Source organism: Lactuca saligna, chromosome 5 (assembly GCF_052625555.1).
Source record: "Lactuca saligna cultivar CGN05327 chromosome 5, ASM5262555v1, whole genome shotgun sequence".
Taxonomy (NCBI): Eukaryota; Viridiplantae; Streptophyta; class Magnoliopsida; order Asterales; family Asteraceae; genus Lactuca; species Lactuca saligna.
In genome coordinates this window covers 176,133,741-176,151,655 of record NC_136421.1, presented here as the reverse complement: position 1 = coordinate 176,151,655, position 17,915 = coordinate 176,133,741, and the positions used below count along the sequence as shown (strand labels likewise).

General features: G+C 35.4%; 1 protein-coding gene across 1 annotated transcript; it reads right to left on the bottom strand.

Annotated features, from left to right (window-relative positions):
* Positions 1-3,645: 3,645 nt before the first annotated feature.
* On the bottom strand, positions 3,646-4,571 carry LOC144997288 (protein SEED AND ROOT HAIR PROTECTIVE PROTEIN-like). The gene is made up of 2 exons (XM_078957153.1): positions 4,318-4,571; positions 3,646-4,225 (listed from the first exon to the last, which is right to left on the bottom strand). The coding sequence occupies exons 1-2, from the start codon at positions 4,511-4,513 to the stop codon at positions 3,867-3,869; spliced, it is 555 nt and encodes a 184-aa protein (XP_078813279.1). The 5' UTR covers positions 4,514-4,571; the 3' UTR covers positions 3,646-3,866.
* Positions 4,572-17,915: the final 13,344 nt, after the last annotated feature.

Here is a 17,915-nt window from a genome sequence, read left to right as displayed (position 1 = left end):
GACCTCCAACTTTAGGATGCCATTTAGACATTTGGGCTTTTTGAGCAAATGGGTTTGCCCTTGTTTTTTGGGCAATTAAAAAAAGGGTAAAATGGTCTTTTACCCTGGATGTTGGACAAGTAATCTAGATTTTTGATTATGAGTTGAGACCCAATTATTAATTGGATATTATCTGACATAGTTAACGGGGGATTTTTCGGATTAGCAAACCGAGATTTTATCTGTGAGATGCAACTGCTTGCGGTGAGTTTCCTCACTGTGTTTGGTGGGTCGAAGGCTTCAACGCCAACCCATTGTTTATTATGATTAGGATGCTAGTTGTTTGCGTGACTCTCCATGTATGTTTTCTGATATGTATATTGGGCGGGGCCCAATTCCAGGCGAGGCCTGATGACTATCGTGTATGCTATTTATATTTATGACAAACATGTATGTTTTCTTGCATGTGTTTATGCTATTATTTACTGACAAATCTGTTCCCAGAGGGGCCAAATGATGGGCGAGACTGGTTATGTATTTGTTATATATGGTGCGTGGTATTTTGCGGAACTCATTAAGTTTTGTGCTTACAGTTTTCAATTTATGTTTGAAGTACTTCTAGATCCAAAGGGAAGAGCTTGGGGTGATCGCATCGCACACATCACAATGTTCCGCATTTTATTTTACTTTGACATATTTAGATGTTTTGATCATACTTGATTTTATTATGGTTTATGGATATGTTATGAAGGGTGGTTTATATATATATATATATATATATATATATATATATATATATATATATATATATATATATATATATATATATATATATATATATATATATATATATATATGGGAAAAGTGAATATACCCTTAAGGGTATATAAGCTTAGCTACCCAAACACACGATAATACATCATTTTCTTTTATATATTTATTATAATTTTCTTAAACTTCAACTTTAACTTGATTTACTTTCAAGATATTCAAAATTTCACTATTAACTTTCTCTTAAATCACATCTTTTTGCCGAATATCTACTAGGCTATATATATATTGTAGTTGAAAATGAAAATTATGTAAGAGGAAGATAAATATGTAATTTACAAAAATCTAAGAAGTACATCAAGTTAGAAGTTAAATTATAAGAACATTGGACAATTAGAATGTTTTATATGACGCAAAACGACTTAGTATGGTGAGTTTGGATATCTAGGCTTACATACCCTTAAGGGTATATTCACTTTTCCATATATATATATATATATATATATATATATATATATATATATATATATATATATATATATATATATATATGATATATGATATCCGTCCCCACCTCATTACCCATTAAAACCAATGTTTTAAAACCCGGGTTGACCCGGTCGGTTCAACCGATTGAACCGTGACCCGAGGTAGAAGGCGGGTCAATTGAGACCGGTTTTTTGTAAAAATACGAACCGAGCGGGTTTCCTCTAAACCGCGGTTCAACCGCTTATGTCTAACCGGTTAAAACCGGATTGACCTGTTTTAATAGGGTTTGGATAGTTGGAAACAAGTAGCGAACGCTAAAACAACGAACCTTTTGCGGTTTCTTCAATGTTTTTAAATATTTAAACTTTGTGGACATTAAATTATTGGTTTTATATGTTTATGCATTATGCATGAAACTAAATATATATATAAATAGATAAATACTATAAACCGGGTTGACCCGGCGGTTGAACCGGTTGACCCGTGAACCGGTCATAATATTGGGTCAACAAAAAACTCGGGTTTTAAAACATTGATTAAAACAGGTAATACATATGTAAAAATTGCATCCCTATCCGTACTATAAAAATGTAATTACCGTCGCTGCAAAAGATGGTTATCGAGAGGGGATACCATCCCATCTATCAACCGTTATGATCCACGGTTTCATTTTCACACGTATTACAACCGAAAGCTTTCAACGATTTCGCTTTTAGCTGCGACGCCACTAGTGGCAACGTTTAGACGAGTTGTTTAAATGCCACTACTAATAACCACTAAAATCCTTGTCGCTAAAGACAATTTCTTGTTGCATAGCTTGTATGGTTTGAACTCGATATCATCAAAATTTGAACATCATCTTGATTATCATTGTCCTTTATTGCTATAATGTGAGCAATAAGAACTTGCACTTGAATTTTAAAAACTAACATTTCACAAATGTTATTATACTGTTCATAAGAGCACATCAAGTTCCAGTGTGTCTTATAGTGTTTGCTTTGACTTCCTTCTCATGTGTTCCTTCCTTCCCTGTTTCCCACCATCTCACGCCCATTTTCTTACGAGAAGATACACACCGCCTTTCTTCCCTTCTCTCGCTCTCTAAACAAAATATTTCCCTTTCTCTACAAGCGATTAATCACCTGAATCGGCCACCACCTCCGCCATGGCTTCTGTCGTCCTACTTCCCAGATGGTCTGTGTGTATGGGCTAGCGATGAACCGAGAATGGGAAAGAAAACACAGTTGTGGTGGCATATGACATCGGCGGAGAGGTGGTGGTTACCAGATTTCTTCCTATTCACAGCGTAAAACATTCTCTCCCCTCCCATTCTCATTTTTTCTTTCGATTTCATTTATCTAGGTAAAAACCTCCTCTTCCTTTGTTGACTGTTCCTAAGGTCAAATCGGAGGAACATGTACTTCAAACACTTTTTTTCATGGCTTTCTTAACACACTTCCAACCACTGCTGTCATACTCTTCCAGCCACTAACACATCATATTCGATTTAATGATAAATATGATGGTATTTTCTATCTTTCTATCTGGTTTAATACAACCGATTCTTGTTCAACCTAAATTTTAAATCATGTGTCCCCTATATTCCACCATATTTGAACCAACTGATTCCATTCCTTTTATGAGTTGTTACATTCACATCCTGAATTTATTTCTAATTCACATCAATTTTCTTAAATTTGAATATTTCTTTCTGTTCTTGCTGCTTCATATTTACTCCTTTTTGGATGTAACATGCGTTTGTGCTAGGTGTTGTATTCCAAGACAAGCCACAATATTAGTATGTTAATAATGCATGGACGAAACTACAGTTAGATCCCTTGCTTTTAATAAAGTACTGAGAGAGCATGAAGCATTCCATGGGACGAGATATTAATACTATCCAGATGGCCATGATTTGCAAATCTGTAAGTTAAAAAGTTTTTTTTGACTAATTTATTGTCAGTATAGATGCATTCATGTTATAGCATTTTAATGGTGTTTTTGTTTGATAATGAAATGTAATCACATTGTTATTAGTTTGCATTCATTTGACAAGCTATTAACTGATGTGATACAAATGGAAGTAAGTGGTAACAATGTTTTGGGAACAGATGGAATTGTAGGCAAACAAGATGGAGTTGTAGTCAAACAGACAATGTATGGATTTGAATCCCAGTTGGATCTTTTGGTTAAAGTTAGTTGTTATATTGACAAGTCTTTCATGTTTCAAGTTTTTTTGATGAATCGATGGGAAAAAATACAATTTAATGCTTTCCAAGTGATTATAATTTATGTTAATTTTGGTCATCATAAGATGAATATTCTTATAGTCTATTAAAACACATGCAAAGAAAAGTACCTTATGACATTTTTAGTGTTTCAAAGTTAAATGATGAATACGAAAAAGAAATACAACTTATAAATATATTAGATTTTCAAAGTGTAATGTCTTAATACATCAAAAAGACATTATATCATAAAATTATTTAAAAATCTTGTTGAGACAAAAAAGGAAATTTTCTTCGACGACCACAACAGAAGGAAGGGAAATATAAGAACAAAGTACATTTAAAAATTAGAGGGAAAAGGAATCATAAATATTGCAAAAGTAAATCCATATTCTCTTGTTAATATTTCTTGTTGTCGGAGACTGTGTTTGGTTTATCACTGGTGTAGAAAAAGGGTTTGAGCGAATAGAGATTTGCATTTTTAAGGAGACGATGAGTCGATGAAGAAATAATATGAGCACCCTTAACCCCTCCATTAATATCCAAAGGAACCTTGCAGTCCTTCAATGGCGAGCTCTCCAGGAAGGCCTTGCATTCCTTGAGTTCCCACTGAGCATTCTTTAGGAACTTGGTCGATGGAGGGGACAGTTTGGCTAAAAAGTATCCCTTATCATCAGCTGGGCAACTTGAGATGGAGAATGGTGCTGATTCATATCCCTTTTGGTTTCTTGCCAAACAAGTTATTCTTGCCGTGGCTCCTGTATACACGCAAAATATATATACCATATGAAGTTTGTTAATATTAAGTTAGTACGATGCATGTAAATATACGAAATTGTGAGATACATACCTTTAAGTGGAATGAATTTAGAGCCGGATTTACAGTATATTAGGCCTTGAACTGCAATGGGTTTAGGAATTTCCTTCTCTTTCATCTTGTGAGGAATCTCCGGCAGCTTAGCAACTCCATAAGCAGCATCAGCGGAGGCGAAGACGATTGATACCACCACGCAGAATAGAAAGACAACGTTGGAGAATGTGTCCATGGTCTTCGTTGTTCTATATCTTTGAATCGAATTTGGATGGGTATGTTTTTGTGATTGTGGTTTTGGACGTTTTATAGTGAGAAGTGATGGAATTATTTTATTGAATTTGTATATGTCAAAGATGGAAGAGTATGGTGTGGATGATTGATTACATGGGAGCACGACGGCTGGTAAAAGAACTAGTTTCTTTTTGCAATTTAGTATTAAATTATATTTTCTAGGGACAGCAATTAATTAAATTTTACTATTTTCTTCTAGAGACAACAATTCATTCGATTTCATCATTATTGTTTCTTAGATGAATTTAATCAAACTCAAATGTTAAAAAATGAGAATTATTAGGCTGGTGGGTGTCGGATTGACAGCCTCGTCGCACATCGGGCCGATCCCTCGGTTTAGCATCACGACTAATATATACCGAGTTTTGTTGACCAATAGGAAGGTGGGATAGCTGGCAACGGGTTAATTTCATTAAATTTTTCTTTCTCCTTTTATTTTATTTTTTTAAAAAACTTCTGTAAATAATACAACTTCGGCAAAATTTCATATATACCCCTACTAAGCATCTAAATATCGTATTTTTCATTCTTAATGTTTTTTAATATCATATATACCCAAATCTATTTTTTGTTCATTTTTATTGATTTATTATCCTTTTTTATAATCTTAATTCATTATAATTCAAAATAAACACATGATGGACAATAATACCCTTACTTGTAAACTTCAATACCACTTCTCGCAACCCTGCATTCGTATTTCACGTGCATGTTGGAGCATGTTAATTCTGATCGTTACTCCTTGTTAGTATTTCCGATCCATTGCGCCTCCCCCTATTATAGCATCACTTCCACACATCAAGTAAACAAAAAAAACGATTCTATTCCTATTTTGCCTTTCTTTAATTTTGTTTTTGATGTTGTTTGATTTGTTCACGTGAATCTATTGAAAAGTTGCTATCTTGATGTTTCAAACTACTTTATTTATAATCTTGAATTATAATTGGCAGGGATTCGAATACAAGTCTTTTCACGGTTTAAAAAACTATAATTGATGCCAATAATATGTTGAAACTTATACTTGATTACAATCTTGAATTCTTTCCACTGTGTCAATTTTTTGTGATTTAGTTGTTTGAAGCTACTATATTTACAATCTTGAAATAGAACTAACTCAAGTGCTTGAAGTTACATTTTAGAGGCAATACAAACCAATGTTAATAAATGAATTATAAAGCATATGTCTGCTATTTGTTATACCTTTATATATTTGTTTTCTTATCGCTGACTTAAAATTATGTTTTAGAGACAATACAAACCAATGTCGAAAGATCATTCTCAAACAGAAAATAATACCCTTCATTACACATCAAAACCAATATGGGAGAGCAAGGCTACGTCTCTTATAATCGAGTATCTTTATGTGGATATCTTAATTTTAATTTATTAAACTTTTACTAAATTGTATGATTGTTTCTCTAATTAATTTTCAGTTTCAGGCGTATACCAACATCCAAGTTCTAATTAATTTTCAATTTCGGCTAACAAAGAATAGTTGTAGGCAAATATATTGCTTTGGCTCTCAAAAATGTATCCACATTGACACATGTTTATACAAGTTAAGTCAACTACATGAAGAAGTGACAAAATGTTATTCATCAAAGAACAACCCAAAATTTTCCGTTCTTTATGTTGACAAGTATGCACCAAAAAAATCATTTATTAAGCTTGATTCTAATGAAAAGTTCATGACTATGCTTAGCATGTATGGAAACGACAAACAAGTAACCATTTATGTGACAACAGAGAATAACTTCGGCTCTAATAACCTTACTAACCATTTGTGTGCCAACAAATATGAACCATATGATGAGTATGATGCAGACATTTGTCCTAGTGAAGAAAGCTATCATAGTCATCTCAATTCTGATAATGAATACAATCTAATGAATGATGATGATGAAGTTCACTCATTTAGTAAGAATAGTATAAGCATGGAAGTCGGCTCAAAATTTAGAAATATTGTTGATTCTAGGAGCGCTTTGAACCACTCTCCAGTCACAAATGAGTTTAACTACTACATTATGAAAAGTGACCCGACGCGATTCACAGCAAGGTGTGAAAACCTAGAGTACCAGTGGAGAATCCATGCTTCTATTACACAAGATGAAGTTACCTTTGAAGTAAGTGTATACCTTATGTTATATTTAACATGCTTTATATTAAAAATATATTTATTTTTATTTAATTATTTTGTTTTAGGTTATGAAAATGGTAGAAGTACATACTTACACTCGAAGCAACAAGGGTGGAAATAAGCATCACTCAAAGATGTATTACTAATGTTGTTACTGACAAGTTGAAATCTGATGGGGATGTCTCTCCATATAAGCATAAAAATTGGATTATGAAAACTTACAATGTTGATGTGCCATACCTAAAAGTTTTTAGAGGGAAAGAGCAAGCTTATACTGACATGTACTATAAGTGGGAAGACTCTTTCATGAAGATTAATGAATTTAGAGAAGAACTATTATGAAGGAACGAAGGAAGCATTGTTGAAATTGACTTTGACATAGTTGGTGGAAAAAAAACTTTTCAAAAGGTTCTTTATTTGTTTATCGGCTTGTTCTAGAGGGTTTGTTGCTGGTTGTCGTCTGTATATTGCTCTTGATGCTTATCATTTAAAAGGAAAGTTCGATGGTGTACTAGCCGCTGCAACTGGTATTAACGGTGACAATTCTATCTTTCCAATAGCATATTGTGTTCTTGAATCAAAAAACACACAATAATGTACATGGTTTCTTGACTCACTCAAAAAAGAAAATTGGAACGCCAAATGGTTTTGTTATCTCATGAGACATGTAAAAAGGGTTACAAGTAGCCATGATGAATGTTTTTCCTAATATTGAGCTTAGAGAATGTATAAGGCACTTATATAGCAACTTCAAGAAGCACTTTCGTGGTGACTTCTTTAACAAGAAATTATAGGCTTCCGTGAAAACCTATCATCCTACCAAGCATGACATATTATTTTAGGAAATTAGTTATAAAAATGAAGATGCAATTGCATATCTAAATAACCACAACAAAACATGAAGTACAAGCAAGTTTGGTACTACTTCCAAGTGTGATTACATCACTAATAATATTTCTGAAACATTTAATTATTGGATTGGTAAATTGCGCTATAAACTCGTGCTTGATATCCTTGATGCAATTAGGGAAAAGATTACGAAACGGTTTGATATGAAAATGAATGTGGTGAATACATGGAATGACACATTGGTTCCTATTGCTAAAAACCATCTCAATGACATCTCTAATGTAAGCATGTAAAGTAATTCAGTTGAATGACTATATTTATTTTAGTTTTTACTTCAATAATACATACATACATACATACATACATACATACATACATACATACATATATATATATATATATATATATATATATATATTCATGTAGAACTTGGGTGAACATAAAATTACATTCCGATCGAAGTGAATCGTCCACATCTAAAGGTTACTTAAATTTATAATTTTTTTCACTACACAACAATAATACTAACAACAAAAATAAAATTTTTATTAATTTTAGGAGACATGAATAATCGCATGGTGCTTTGGGAGTTTCGGGGTCTACATGAAAGCTCGTGAATTAGTTGATCCTTTTGACAAGTTTGTTAGCTTTAGTTGCAAATTTTCTTAATTAGGATTCAACTGATGGATTCTTTTGTTAGTACGTAACATAAAAAAATATTATAGTATAGTTTTTCCTTAATGGATTTTCATTTGGTATATATGGTGTAATTGTTGGAATAGTGTCTAAGGCTGCAACTATATTTGGTAAGTACTTGACCCGATTGAGCATGGTCCTTTTGGGTTGCCTTCACCATAGCAACTTGATAGGATGATTTACAATGAGAGAAGAAATATTATAAGGAATAATAATATTGTTATTTGATTAATATAAGTCATAATTTAATTAGGAATTAATTTGGTGACTTAAGGAGATTAATTAAATAGAAGGGCATAAACTGTCAAGTGTATGATAGTTGTACTTTAGGCTATAATCCCTTATGGATAAGGGGTGGACGATTTTAGGGGCTTAGGATAGACATAAAATCCGTCCAATGATTATCATGAAGGGGATTAGGATTGCTTAGGGCCTAAGTTATCCAATTAGGGTTTAAAGGTGAAACCCTAGGAGCCTTACAAGTATAAATAGAGAGATAGGGTTGATGAAATCGGTACTCTTACTTTTGGAAGAACCCTGGCCGATTTATAGTTCCCTCCCCACTCTCTCAAATCATCCTCTTGCTAGTTGGTGTTTAACCATTAGAGGAGTGACAATTGTAACTCTAAAGCTCCAAGGACAAGAAGATCAAGCAAGTGATTCAAGGTAAACTTATAACTCTGATTTCTCAATGTTATTATGATAGAATAACCATTAGAAGTCTTGGATTCATGCATGTTCAATTAGAGAAACCTAGATCAAAGCATTAGGGTTTTGTATGTGCACATAGGGATGTTCATATGGCTAAAACCCATCAGTGGTATCAGAGCCTAGATTGGTTTCTATTGAATTGATGCATTGGTTGCTTGTTTGATGCTTGCAAAATCGAATTTTGTGTTCCTGTCTGATGAACTCAGCGATTTCCATAGTGGACTCGGCGAGTAGGCCTCAACTCGGCGAGTTCGAGCGTCAGAAAGAGCTAATTTCGGGATTTCTTGCTGTTTATCCTTTGGATACTTACCATTAATCATATTAGATCAATATAAATCTGATTTTAAAATATATTTTAGTATATCCTTGACCTAATTGAAGATATTTATCAATTAATTAAATATTAGTTTCCTTATGTGATAATTGATTAATTATTTTAATTAAATTGGTAAATTGTTTTGCAAGAAATAATTAAATAAATCAAATATGGATAATTATGTAATTAAATGTTAATTAAGATTATTTGTTATTTGATCCCCTATGTTTTGAAAAGTTTAAACCTGCCCTCAAGTTTTGAAATTTATGTTTTATGATTAAAAGTTTAATTTGGACAATTTATATTTCAAACCCTAGAATTTTACAAGTTTAAAATTCAACTCTATACTAATATAATATTACAACATTAATATATATATATATATATATATATATATATATATATATATATATATATATATATATATATATATATATATATATATATACACACATATGTATGTATAATTAAAAGGCTAGTCTTACCGTTAGTAGGCCTCATTCACGAAGCTGGTCTATAAGGTGGGTATAAGGTTGCTGCCTATAAAATGGCGCTTAATGGGTGTACACTCACACCCACCGCTTGCTTGATCGGTGGAGGGTCGTTAGCCGAACGGGTAGGATAGGGCAATCTCATCTCCTCATTAAAAGTATAATATGAAATACAAAGTAACTACATGTTTTTCAAAAAAGTTCCCAATCCTAGTTACTTTAGGAAAAGTGAATTGATGCAATCCCATGAAATTACACTTTTCACCCTTGCTAAGAAGTTAGTGGAGCGTGTGTGGTTTACCGGCACACTAATTAGTTCTAAGAAAAAGTGGCAAAGGGTGATTCATTGTTTATCATAGTTCGATGGAGCGTGTGTAGTTTATTGGCACATCAAATAGGTGATTGTTACAATGAAGGCACCATGTGAATTTGCATGGTAATTCACACCCACTTGGTGATCCTCGGCATCCCAGTCACAAATGAGAGGGGCATATCGAGATTTAAACATGCCATTGAAAATTTTCAATGAATCTCATCCAAACCTAGGAATTCTCAATACATTTAGAACTTAAAGTTATGTTTTCATGGTGGAGAATTAGTGAATCGTCATTCACATACCTTCAAATTGTTTGCATGTTAGATTACGACATCTCTTTTCTAATATGTAAATATTGTTGTTGGATCCTAGCCCTAATTTTCTTATTGGGTGATAATTAGGGATCCAAAATCTAATCTATCTTTGTCCTTTCTATTTGTAGATGTCGAACGCGAACAACGCTGCTGCAAGCTCGTTCACATTGATGAGCCTTTGCCAAAAGGTGACTTTCAATGGGACGGACTTTAGCGAATGGATAAGATACATTTGCACGATTGCTCGCTACGAGGACAAGGAGTATGTCCTCGATGAGAAGCTCGAAAAGATCAATCCTGAAATCGCTACTCCGGCTGAAATTACCGCTTTTGAAACTCATGAGCGTGATGCAACGAAGGTTCATTGCATCATGATAGCCACTATGAACTCCGAATTCCAAAAGTCCTACGAGGACATGTATCCGTACGAAATGCACCAAGACTTGTTGGAGAGATACCACCAAAACGCAAGGAAAGAACGTTACGAGATCTTCACTAACATGATCTCCGCTAAAATGAGTCATGGTGAATCTCTAACCGTGCACCTGCAAAAGATGCAAAGGTATGTCGATCGTCTTCGCAAGCTGAATGTTGACTTTGGGGAATACTTAGCTATCGACATGGTGCTTCACTCCTTGCCTCCGTGTTACAACCAATTTAGGATGACCTACCACATGAACAAAGAAGAGGTCACCCTAAGTAAGCTCCAAGGTCTCCTTAGGGTTGCTGAGAGCAATCTCAAGGACAAGTTCGTTGCACCCACTCCCAATCCACCCGCTCCTCCTGTTTTGGCCATTGGGCAAGGAAGAGGCAAGAAGAGGAAGGCTCCATCTAAGAGCCACCGCAAGGGAAAGTCCTGAGATGATTCATCCTCTAGTGGGACCAAAGTAGATCCCGCTAAGCCTAACTCTAACCCAAAGGAGGCAGAGTGCCACCATTGCCACAAAATAGGGCATTGGAAGAGAAGCTGCCCAGAGTACCTGCAAGCTATCAAGGAAGGAAAGATCAAGCCGTCTTTCGCAGGTATATATACAATTAAATCTAATGATTCATCTCATGCTATTTCTTAGGTCCTTGATATCGGGTGTGGTTACCACATTTGTTCTGAATTGCAGGGACTAAGAAGAAATAGGGATGTGGAGCATGGAAGAATAAATCTAATCATGGGGAACAGAAGATCGTCGCCTGTGACGAAGATTAGAGTGTATTCTCTAGTGCTTAGGAATGGTTTATGTTTAGATTTGAACAATTTTTGCTATTCGCCAGAAATGGAAAGAAACATCATTTCATTTCATGGTTTGTTTAGACAAGGATTTAGATTTTCTTTTAATAATGAGAATGGTTCTATTTGTGATTATCTAAATGGTGTCTTATATTTTGAAGCAATACCATGTAATGGAATTTATGAAACTGTTATGATTATAGATAACCTAGGAAATGATGTTTTATGCATGGATTCTTACAATAGTATGGATAAAGCATCCTTGTGGCATTGTCATCTTGGACATGTCAACAAGAAGCGCATAGCCCAACTCCAAAAGGATGGAGTGTTGGAGTCATTCGACCTTAGGGAAGATGACACGTGCGAATCTTGTTTGCTTGGAAAGATGACTAAGTCACCCTTCACTAGTATATGTGAAAGGGGTAAGGGTCTATCGGACCTCATACATACCGATGTATGTGGACCGTTTAGATCAACCACAAAGGATGGGAACCGCTTCTATGTGACTTTTACCGATGACTATAGTAGATATGGGTATATCTACTTAATCAAGCAAAAGTCAGAAACATTTGAATATTTCAAAGAGTTCAAGAATGAAGTGTAGAATCAATTGGGCAGCAAAATGAAGATGCTTCGATCCGATCGAGGAGGAGAGTACCTAAGTCTTGAATTCCACGACTATCTAAAAGAGTGTAGAATAGTTTCACAATTGACGCCACCTAGGACACCGCAATTGAATGGTGTGGTAGAAAGGAGTAATCGAACCTTTTTAGACATGGTCCGCTCTATGATGAGTCGTGCTTCACTATCTATCTCATTCTGGGGGTATGCCTTAGAGACTGCCGCCCATCTCCTTAACCGAGTCTCTACTAAGAAGGTTGCCAAAACACCTCACGAGATGTGGACAAGGAAAGCTCCCTCGTTAGCACATATCAAGGTTTGCGGTTGCGTGGATTTCGTAAGACGAGATACTCACGACAAAATCGAACCTCTTAGTGATCGATGTATTTTAATCGGCTACCCGCAGAAATCCTTTGGATATCTCTTCTATAGACAGAAGGACAATGTTGTCTTTGTTGCGAGAAGAGGATTTTTCCGAGAGCGAGAACTCATAAGCCAAGGAGACAGTGGGAGGAAAATCGAGCTTGAAGAGATTCAAGAGTCGATAGATGAAGGAACCTCTACGACTGGCCCTCAACCCGAGGAGGAAACTCCAGTTGAACCGATTGACGAGTCCTTACCTCTTAAACGTTCCGAAAGAGTTAGAGTTCAACCCCAGCTTTATGGTTTTCATATTACTACCGAAGGGGACACGTATATTAGTGATGGTACACTAATAAATCTAGATGAACCTAATAGCTATAAGGAAGCCATGGTAGGCCCGGATTTTGTGAAATGGAAAGAGGCAATGGACAGCGAGATCCAGTCCATGTATGAAAACCAAGTTTGGAATTTGGTTCATTATGTGCTCGGACGTAAGACCGTTGGGTGCAAATGGATCTTCAAGAAGAAGACCGACGTGGATGAAAACGTACACACATATAAGGCGCGATTGGTTGCGAAGGGCTTTACTCAAACTCCCGGAGTTGACTATGATGAGACCTTCTCACCAGTTGCGAAGATAAAATCTATTAGAGTGGTGCTAGCGATTGCCGCATTTCATGATTATGAGATTTGGCAAATGAATGTCAAAACCGCTTTCCTTAATGGGAAGTTGGCTGAGGATGTTTACATGGCTCAGCCAGAGGGTTTTGTTGATCCGAAGCATCTAAATAGAGTATGTAATCTTGAGAAGTCCATTTATGGACTTAAGCAAGCATCTCGCAGATGGAATCTTTGCTTCGATGAGAAAGTCAAAGAGTTTGGATTTGTACGAAGTGAAGATGAATCATGTGTATATGTCAAAGCCAGTGGGAGCATAGTTAACTTTCTCGTTTTGTATGTCGATGACATACTGCTCATAGGAAACGACATCCCGACACTGCAGGAGATTAAGTCCTGGCTCGGGAAGTGCTTCGCTATGAAGGACCTCAAAGAGGCTTCCTATATTCTGGGAATAAGGATAGTGAGAGAACGAAGTAAGAGACTAATAGGACTTAGTCAAACACTTACTTAGATAAAGTACTAAAACGTTTTAGTATGGTAAACTCGAAGAAGGGAGAATTACCGATACAATATAATGCCAATTTGAGTAAGACTCAAAGTCCGAGTACCAAAGCCGAAATAGCATAAATGAGCCAAGTACCATACGCTTCCGCAGTTGGCTCAATCATGTATGCAATGACTTGTACTCGCCCTGATGTAGCCTTTGCTTTGAGCATGGTTAGTAGGTATCAAGGGAACCCTGGCAGAGCCCATTGGATTGCAGTGAAGAATATCCTTAAGTACCTTCGGAGGACCAAGGAATGGTTTTTAGTCCTCGGAGGGAGTGATGACTTTAAGGTGTGAGGGTATAGTGACGCCAGCTTTCAGACCGACAGGGACAACTACCGTTCGCAGTCGGGCTGGGTCTTTACCCTGAATGGAGGAGCAGTAACTTGGAAAAGTTCCAAAAAAGAAACCGTAGCTGATTCAACGTGCGAATCAGAGTACATTGCAGCGAGCGAAGCGTTGAAAGAGGCAATATGGTTAAAGAACTTCATTGGTGATCTTGGAGTTGTACCTACCATAAAGGAGCCCGTTGAGATTTTTTGTGATAATGAAGGAGCGGTTGCCTTGACCAAGGAACCAAGGGATCATGGTAGATCTCGACATATCGATAGAAAATATCATTTTATAAGACATCGTGTAGAAGAAGGACAACTCGTGGTGAAGAGGATATCATCATAAGATAACCCAGCAAATCCGCTTACGAAGGGACTGAGCAGGGTTAAGCACTTGCAGCATGCTAGGAGCATTGGGCTGAAGGATGATATTAGTATAGATTGGATAGTGTTAGAAACGCGTAATAGATAAATGTGATTAACATTTGATGATTAAATAAAAGAGTATTATTTATGAGTAATGTTACTGTCTTATGTTAATTGTTTTAACTATTGTTTCATTTTGCATGTTTTGACTTCCAGAACAATTGAGTTTATTAAGAATAATCGAATTATTCAAATTGCCCACAATCGTTCATATGTTGGAAGTAGGTATGAATGAAGATTGTCATGAATTGGTGTGTAGATTGTCTAAATGGTATTAGACATAGCAAAAGGTTGCGACAATGTTCATGAGTGCTTATGAACTAGTTTTGAGCATTTGAACAAACCCGCGCTTGCTGGAATCACCTTATGGAATGTGACAAAAGGGTGATCGCAAGACAATAATATCATATGGTCTTAAAACCTAGATATATGGGTTGTTATTTGTTAATTGGTTGTACATTGACAATGCGAAACCGCATCAGTAACTTGATGTTATAAAACGCATTGTTATGTATAGTTGGTTAATGAATAAGTAAATGCATATAAGTCGAAGTTTATTTGTTACTTTTATCCTAAGAAGGTAAGAGCGATGTCTTGGCCGCTCTATGATTTGATTTGACTTATGTGTCGGGCCCAGTCAGAACTGAATTGATGTGTTCGATTAAGTTCTATGTCAAATAAATCTGAGATCGAGAAACCAATTGCGAGACAAATTGGTTGCATAGAATTGTCAGCATGATATCTAAACAGAGGATTATACGATCCCTTATCTAAAGGACAAAAGATTGATATGATCAGAGTTTGACAGCGTCTTTGAGAGCTACGATTGCTAGTCAGTATATATATAGTTACTAGAATTATCCAAGTGGAAGACTATTGGAATAGTTTCTAAGGTTGCAACTATATTTGGTAAGTACTTGACACGATTGAGCATGGTCCTTTTGGGTTGCCTTCACCATAGCAACTTGATAGGATGATTTACAATGAGAGAAGAAATATTGTAAGGAATAATAATATTGTTATTTGATTAATATAAGTCATAATTTAATTAGGAGTTAATTTGGTGACTTAAGGAGATTAATTAAATAAAAGGGCATAAACTGTCAAGTGTATGATAGTTGTACTTTAGACTATAATCCCTTATGGATTAGGGGTGAATGATTTTAGGGGCTTAGGATAGACCTAAAATCCGTCCAAGGCTTATCATGAAGGGGATTAGGATTGCTTAGGGCCTAAGTTATCCAGTTAGGGTTTAAAGGTGAAACCCTAGGAGCCTTACAAGTATAAATAGACCCATAAGGTTGATGAAATCGGTACTCTTACTCTTGGAAGAACCCTGGCCGATTTCTAGTTCCCTCCCCACTCTCTCAAATCATCCTCTTGCTAGTTGGTGTTTGTAAACCATTAGAGGAGTGACAATTGTGACTCTAAAGCTCCAAGGACAAGAAGATCAAGCAAGTGATTCAAGGTAAACATATAACTCTGATTTCTCAATGTTATTATGATAGAATAACCATTAGAAGTCTTGGATTCATGCATGTTCAATTAGAGAAACCTAGATCCAAGCATTAGGGTTTTGTATGTGCATATAGGGATGTTCATATGGCTAAAACCCATCAGTAATAAGTGTAAATTTAAAGTCCATGGACCAAACAGTATAAGTGTAAATTTAAAGTCTAGGGGCCAAACTATAATAGGTGTGAATTTAAAGTTTAGGGATTAAACAGTAATAAGTGCAAATATATAGTCTAGGGGCCAAACTGTAATAAGTCTAAATTTAAAGTACGGGAACCAAACTATAGGAATTGCAAATTTAAAATCCAGGGGCCAAATATAACAAGTGGCAAATTTAAAACAACAAATATCACACATGTAATTAATGTCAAATATATGCTTTAAGGACCAAAATTGTATATATTACAATTAAAACATACAAAGAAAAAAAAATATAGTTATTGTAATTAACTATTCCAAAATTTTGAAAGTTCAATGCTATAAATCATCGATTTCTCAAAGTACAGTGCTATTTCTTGAATCTTTGTTTCACGCTTCATGTCTCACGGTAGGTAGCGACAGTGGGCAGGGACGTTGTCTGGATGTTCTCTATGTTACATGTCTCATTTATTTCTCAGCAGAAGGTGTAGTTTTTAGGTATTTGTCAACAAGATTCGCTTCACTCCATTCAAACGTTGTGTGTTTGAATCAAAAGTAAGATTGCCTTTGATAATTCCACGTTTTAGCATCCATAAATGTCTTTGGTGAATAAGTTCAGTATGCACATCCTTCATAAACGTCAGCTACATATACTTTCTCAACTAAAATGCTTGTGGATATCCATTTGTATCCCACTAACCTACATACAGACCTGGAGAAGGATCATCTAGACTTTTCCAAGATGTCAAGCATCTATTTCTCCCTGTAATATTTTTTTCCGAAATTTCATTCCAGGTAGCAAGGTGTCAGTAGGGTAATCAAAACTTTTCCATATAGGATCTTGGTTTGTGGTACTGTTCACATTATCATGCATAACAAGGTTTCCTGAATCTAGAAGCTTCGCAACTATATTAATATTAGTGACAGATAATGAGGAATTTGATGACCAAATCAAGGTATGATTACCATTGAGAAGCATCAACATTCCCATGCTATTGAATCTGAGCACACCAAAGTTATCTGTAAGTGGAGTCTCTCTGTTAGCAACCCATACAAATGTCTGAGGAAAAACCTTTTTATACCATATCCCTAAGTATTGATACTTGGAGTTACCAGGGGTAAAATATCCAAATTCATACATTTCACCAACTGAAACAAGTGTATCATTGTCTCTTATTGCTTTATCTATGGTTATGGTGTCTACAGTAGAAATTGTCAAAAGTAAGAATAAAAAACTAGACAAGAACAACATATTTGGGAAAGTGCTCATTGATGTGTGTGTCTTGGATGATTTTAGGATAAGAAATAATAAGACTGGGATCAATTATTGGAATAGAATTGTCTGTTTGGATAATATCTAGTAGAGGTTGTAGAAAAGTCTCATTAATGTGTTTTGCAGCCACCCATTTCATGGAAGACTAGTTTGCCATGTAGCAAATTATAAGCTCTCAATTATTTGATCAGAGTTGCCTCTTTTTCAGTTGAAGGTAGTCAGGAACATAGACTCACTAAGAAATTATATTTTGACATGTCAAATAAATAAAAATCACATAATCGAGATATTTATTTTACCCGATTGCAACTGAGAAGTGATTCTTTTTGGTGTTATCAAGTTTTAAGATCAAAATTTACTGATTTATGTCCGTTGGACCTGTGGATAATGTGATTTTCCTAGCGCTCTCCTTCTTGATTGCGTTTTATTTGGGTAAATATGTTATGAGGGTTTCAA